Source organism: Taeniopygia guttata, chromosome 4 (assembly GCF_048771995.1).
Source record: "Taeniopygia guttata chromosome 4, bTaeGut7.mat, whole genome shotgun sequence".
NCBI classification, from domain to species: Eukaryota; Metazoa; Chordata; class Aves; order Passeriformes; family Estrildidae; genus Taeniopygia; species Taeniopygia guttata.
The window spans coordinates 70,737,650-70,743,649 of NC_133028.1; the positions used below are offsets into that span (position 1 = coordinate 70,737,650).

Here is a 6,000-nt window from a genome sequence, read left to right on the forward strand (position 1 = left end):
GGAGGAAAATTCAATGCCTGGAGACTCTTGGCCTCCCTGCCCCTATCAGTTTATAGTCTAAGGGCAACCTGGCTTTGCAATGAACTGGTGACATCCAGAGAAAAGAGGAAAGGATGGTAGAATCTGCCTTAGACAGATGATCAGAGACGTGGTTTCAGTTCATATCTTCTGTGAGATGCACTATTTTACCCTCCTGGCATTGTGTCAATGTCAACATTCATGCCACACTGTTCTTAATAGGATATTCAGAATGAGTGATAAGTGAAAGAAATTGTAAAAAAATGTTCTTTTACTATTCTGTATGTGCTATATGTGAATTAACTGTGCTATTTATGCACCAGTACCCTAAAAAGAAAATCACCAAAAGCACCAGAAGGAAATAAGTGTTCAGAGTGAACAAAAGAAAACATGAAGTTACTTTGGATGGATGACTTTTTTTTTTTTTTCTTAGACAGGTCTTGGCACAGGTAAATTAAGTTATTTGAATTCTTCCAGACTTTTATTCACCATAAAATCTTGATAAAGCTAAGCAGTTATGCAAAGTAGTCATTTTTAAGATTGCCTTTAAAAGCATGTAGACTTTTATTGAATAAGGTTATACATCTGTACCCTTCCATTATTGTTGTATATGCACTGCCTTGGATCAGAGGCACAGAAAACAGTTAAAAAGAAAACGCTGAGTTTAAATGATATATGTATATGTATATGTAATATATATGACCTGTGTGAAGTCTATGTGCAAGAAGCCTGTATAGAAGCTAAGACAATTTTCCTGATTGCTTCTCCTTCTTAATCTCTCCTGCAAAATCTTACCATGTGTATGCTTTTATCTTTGCAGGCAGGGTAACCACAACATTGCAAATCCTCTTGGAAGTCATCCCAGCAGAGGAAGATCAGAAATCATGATCACCATGTACAGCTTTTTTGGCTTAGTGTTTCATTTCTACCTGAAATAAAGAGTAGGGAGATTTATCCCCCTTTCCTAACGTGCTGCAAACTGGAGGAACAAGTCACAGTTGCAATGGAACAAGTCCCTTACCAGAATTGTCTTTTATGATGCTGTTGCAACATTTTTTTTGACACAGTCTATATGTAGAAAGCAAGTACTTGTGCTGCGAGGGAACTCTTTACTGTTTCTTTTGGTACAGTGTCTTATTTTAACAAACTGTAAGTTTGTCATACTGGGATTTTTGCCTTGTCACTGAAGATAGGTTTAAGTGATGTGTTCACAGCTGGGTGTGCTGTGAAGAGTGGATCTTGCTTTCTGTGCTTGGAGATCTCAAGTCTCACCAGAGCAAGGGTGAGATAAAGCTGCTGAGTTTCACATACTACATCCTTCCCATCACTCTGTTTGGCAGCCTGATCTGGCTTCTTTTGGCATACTGGAAGCTGCAGAAGCACCACTCCCCAGACCTTTGTGATGGCAAACTCAAGGCTGCTTCATTCCAGAGTTCTTATACCACAGCCAACAGAAGCATCTTCTGAGACTTAACATCTCTGCCAGTGGGGCAGAAAGATTTTAGCACGGGAATTTTAGCAGCAATTTTATGCACGTTAAATTTTTTACCAGGCTGGAATTGATCACTGTTTTTACTGGTGTTTGTGTATCTACACACACAAAATCCAGCAAGTTGAGCACTGACCTTCAAATGAGTCAAAATATTTGAAGATCAACTCCACTGCTGTATGAATATTTCCTATCTGGGAGCATATGGTCCTGCACTTATCAGTCAGGCAAACCTGATTTTAAAGTTTTATATCAGTGTTGGTGGGCAGAAATAGATGTCACTTGGTGGGAACATGGTAAAGACATGGCAATAAATGCAATACTTTTTTATGAATAAGGTATAAGGCAGGCCACAGCAGATTTGCTGATTTGAGTAGGATGTGTGCCTGATCTGTTGGCTTTTCACTCAAGCACACTCCAGTTAACAGAGCTTTGGAACACTGAGGAACATGTGTCAAAACCCAGGAAAGCTAGTTTTAACTCATCAGAAACAGAGAAAGGCCTTCAAAACTAATAAAATAAAATTAAATTCATCTCCAGAGCTGTTTTTGAACTGAGCTCTGGCTCAAATATAAGCTGAAATTTTGTCCTTTTTAAAAGATAATTGTATAGCTAAAGAAGTTTTTTAATACTTAGAAATTGAGTTTTATATTCTTAATGACTACCCAACCTTAAGGTTTATTATCACTCTGCTAAGAATATAACACCTAACTACTGAATGCACTACTATTTGAGCTGTCTGCTTTCAGCAAGTCATGTTTCATGAAAATTCTTATGGAACTGAGCAACATTTAACTTCCTAAATTGGGAGAAAAGCACAACTAGTAGCCAGACCACTACAGTAAAGGGAGACTGTGTATTGTATATGTGTTGTATATATCTAGAATGTCTACTGCTTTAAAGATGTACAGTAATGTGTCTTAAATGTACACACGTTTTTTGATTTTGTGTCTCTGTGGTGGAATTTTACAGAAGTAGAGAAATGCAAGTAACTGCTTATGGAGAAGAGCAGTAATTTAGGACACAGAAAGTGTTTTGCAAATAGTGTTTTTCTTTAAAATTTTTCTGTTTAGAGTAATTTAGTGTTATTTGAAATTTATTTTTAGGCAAACATTTTGAGAGAGTTTTTTTCTTTTTTTGTGCTGACAGTGGATGTGTTTGTTTGGTACTTACCTTTGGGTCACAGCTCTGCCTTTGAGGCCATCTCCTGCCACCCCTGTTCATTGGGGTTTGGTCTCTGTCATCATGGAGCATCTTTAAAGTGCACAAACTCTGCTGCTCTCTGACAGAAATAAACTGTCTGGCACCCTGCAGGGGTGCACCTAACCTGTTTCTCCCCTAATGAATGCAAAGTGCGTGGGATCCAGAGCAAACCACTTCCAGAGCCACAGTGGATGTAACTTTTTCACTCTGTTTCCTTCCCCTGTATTCACTCCTGTTGTGCCACTTTACTTGAAAATTTGATTGTTGGCAGTGTTAACTTGTAAAAATAAATGGACTCCATATATATAACTGAATGTTGCTTTATTTTCCCATTGTGCTCTTTAAGGTTCAGAAGCCTGATTCAGTGAATATATCTTTACTAGCTTTAGTTCATATAAAGGGTTAATTTATCCCAGGGGAAATCCTAGGACTTGTTGATTGTGAAGTTGTATATTTTAGGAAGGAAAAAAATTACTTGCAAAATAAAAATCTGGGGTTTTTGAAGGTGCACAGGGATTTTAATTTCAGGGTAGTTTCTTTAGCACATGCAAGTGCAGTACAAAATAATGTAATTGTGTTTCCATTGTATTATGAGAGTCAGTATTAAGGATTTTATTACACTTGAAAGTGAGGCATATCTTCAGAAACTGAGGAAAACCATATTTTCTTAAAGCATAAAATTCTCTAATAAGATTGCTAAGTATTTCTTTTCAGAGTCATAGAGGAAATTCTTCTAGGATAAAGGATTAACTTTATATATTTTTTTCTTATTAGGGCCTGAGGTAGTCTGTCAATGAGACTATTTCTGTGAAGATACTCAGTGGTTCTTATTTTTCTTGCATTTTACACTTTTATATCAATTGGATGTGCCAAAAAATATCTTCCTTTTGTTTAGGTGGTTGTTGTTGTTTTGTTTTTTTTTCTTCTTTGAATTTGTCACTTTTTTGGGGTATAGGTAAAAGTGTTACTGAAGACAAGAGAAATAAAGAATATTTATATTTTTTCTAGCTTTTTTCCAGGCTTTTTGCCTGGCTAGAAACTCTTGGTTTCTTTCTTTGACTGAATCCGAGACCCACATGATATTGGATGATCCAACACGGTTATAAAAATGCTGTGGCAGCAGTCAGTTTTATGCTCCTCTAGCTCATTCTCTGCTCTCAACTCAGGCTACAAAATCTTCCCACTGCTAAACTTTTCTACAGGCCTTTTTCAGACCCAGGAATTCACCTACATCTCCTTTGAAAGGGAAATGCCATCCCTTCCTTTGTGGTTCCCCTAGAACTGGATTTTAGCAGGTGACCTTAGCTCTAGACAGTCCCTTTGCTGAGCCCAGAGGTTGTTCTGTTCAAGGGAAGCTGGAACCCTGGGCTTTAAAAAGAAGCTGGCTTTTGTAATCACCTCTCTCATTTGTACTTAAAATGTTTTGTAAAACTGTTAGATAGGAATTTTGGAGCTGTTTTATAAATGTGGTTTTGTGTGTGTGTGTGACAGAGATTTTCATTCCCCCCCCCCCCCCCGCCCCCCGTTAGTTATGAGAAGTTAAATATTATGGGATCTTCTGATTTTACCCTGTACCTTTGGCTCTGCCCGAAGAAAGCAATTTTATGATGTTCCAGCTGCCAATATCTCTTTGCCACTCAGTCATTACAGTGTAATTGGATCTAAAGTACGTCTATAATTTGCTGCTAGTGATGCTGGCTTGTCTTAATTATGACTTCCAGCTGATTTCTAACTGTACTCATCCATGACTATGCACAGCAAAGCAGTCAGACTGGTGCAGGTGAATAACTCTTCTTGAGAACTTGAGGTTTCATGCTATCTATGTATCAAGCTGTTAAAAAGCATCAACGCAGGATCTTTGGCTTAAACTGGATGGAGGCTTTCAGGAGGGCTTATGGTACAGCCCAGCACATCACAAGTGCAAAGCCTGAGATGTTTTAGATTCTATATATGTGTGCATTTTTCCACATTTGGCAAAATTTCTGGGGGAAAATGAGGAAAATCTGAGTGGTATAAATGTGATCTAGGCAAATGATTTTCCTGTTGCTTTCTTCTGCATTCACCCTGACTGAAGGCTACAAATACTGAGAGCATTTCTATTCAGGGTCTCTTCTGCAAGCCAGCTCTTTGAAACATCTGTATTTAATTTTAAGCTGGGTGCTATTCTTGTCAATTTGCTTGTGATTTTTTTTTTAAACCTCCTATTTTTCCTCACCTGAAAACTGCCATGTCATAGAAAACTGGTTTTTCAGGCTGTGACAGCTGTACTTTTGAAAAGTAACACTGTCATAAATTAGGGTCACATAAAGTTCTAAAGCAGTTCCAAGCAGCTCCCTCCTAACAGGCTCATGTAGTTTTGTTTGCAGATTGCAGCTGGAGGATCTTAAAGTTTATCACAGCAAATACTCAGCTCCTCTCAGGTGTCAAGGGTGTGGTGTTTTAACAGAATCCTTGCACTTGCACTCCCATACCTGATCAGAGGTCCTGGCTTGGCCACCTTGGCATTAGAAAATCTGGGCACGTGGTAAACTGCACTCAAGGTAATGAAAACTCTGTGGGGATAGTGAGAGATTTGGACAAGCTGCAAGACTACATGGACAGCAGTAAATTTTATGATTAACCTTCTATGTATACCTAATTGCATATTTTCAATTACCAATAGCTTCATTAAAAAATATCTGTTATACTGTTCTAGAGGGACATTTCAAGTTTACTGAGTTAGTTTTTGTTTGTTTGGTTGGCTTTTTGTTGTTGTTTGTTTGTTTGTTTTTTATTTTGTGGGTTTTTTTTCCCTTTTCTTTTTCTTCCCTTTGTTTTTAAGCATTATATTCAGGACAGCTTCCTCAGGTGTTTTACTTGAAAGCTGGGGCAGACAAAAAAGTTTTTAAGGGAATTCTCATTGTATTTTCTCTACATGTACTGCACAATGCAATTCAATATTCATAATTTACTTTTGGCTGCTGTTAGTATTTCCCATCTCTGTTTGCTAATTCATGTACTAGATATTTGTTAAATGAATCATTAAACATCAGGGGATTTGATGCTTGTTCCACATGCAATTGCTCACTATTGAACAAAACTCCAGTGTTTTGTACTAATGCTAAGCCCTACCTTTGATTTTGTAATAAATATAGGAGTCAGAGGCAGAATAAATCAGATCCTGTACTGTCAGGCTGGCAGGGATGATTGATCACACCTTTCTGACAGCACTGCATTTGACTGCAAGTCTCATGCAGCCCTACTTTAGATCATATAGAGGCATCTGGATGATGAAAAGCAGGCTGGCTTAG

General features: G+C 37.8%; 1 protein-coding gene across 1 annotated transcript in view; it reads left to right on the forward strand.

The window, feature by feature from the left end:
• The window catches only part of SLC7A11 (solute carrier family 7 member 11), a 54,340-nt gene extending 51,321 nt beyond the window's left edge, over window positions 1–3,019 (forward strand). The window contains exon 12 of the mRNA XM_002191554.7: window positions 839–3,019. Coding sequence (XP_002191590.6) covers window positions 839–906 — 68 coding nt within the window. The 3' untranslated portion in view covers window positions 907–3,019. The remainder of the gene's footprint in view (window positions 1–838) is intronic.
• Window positions 3,020–6,000: the final 2,981 nt, after the last annotated feature.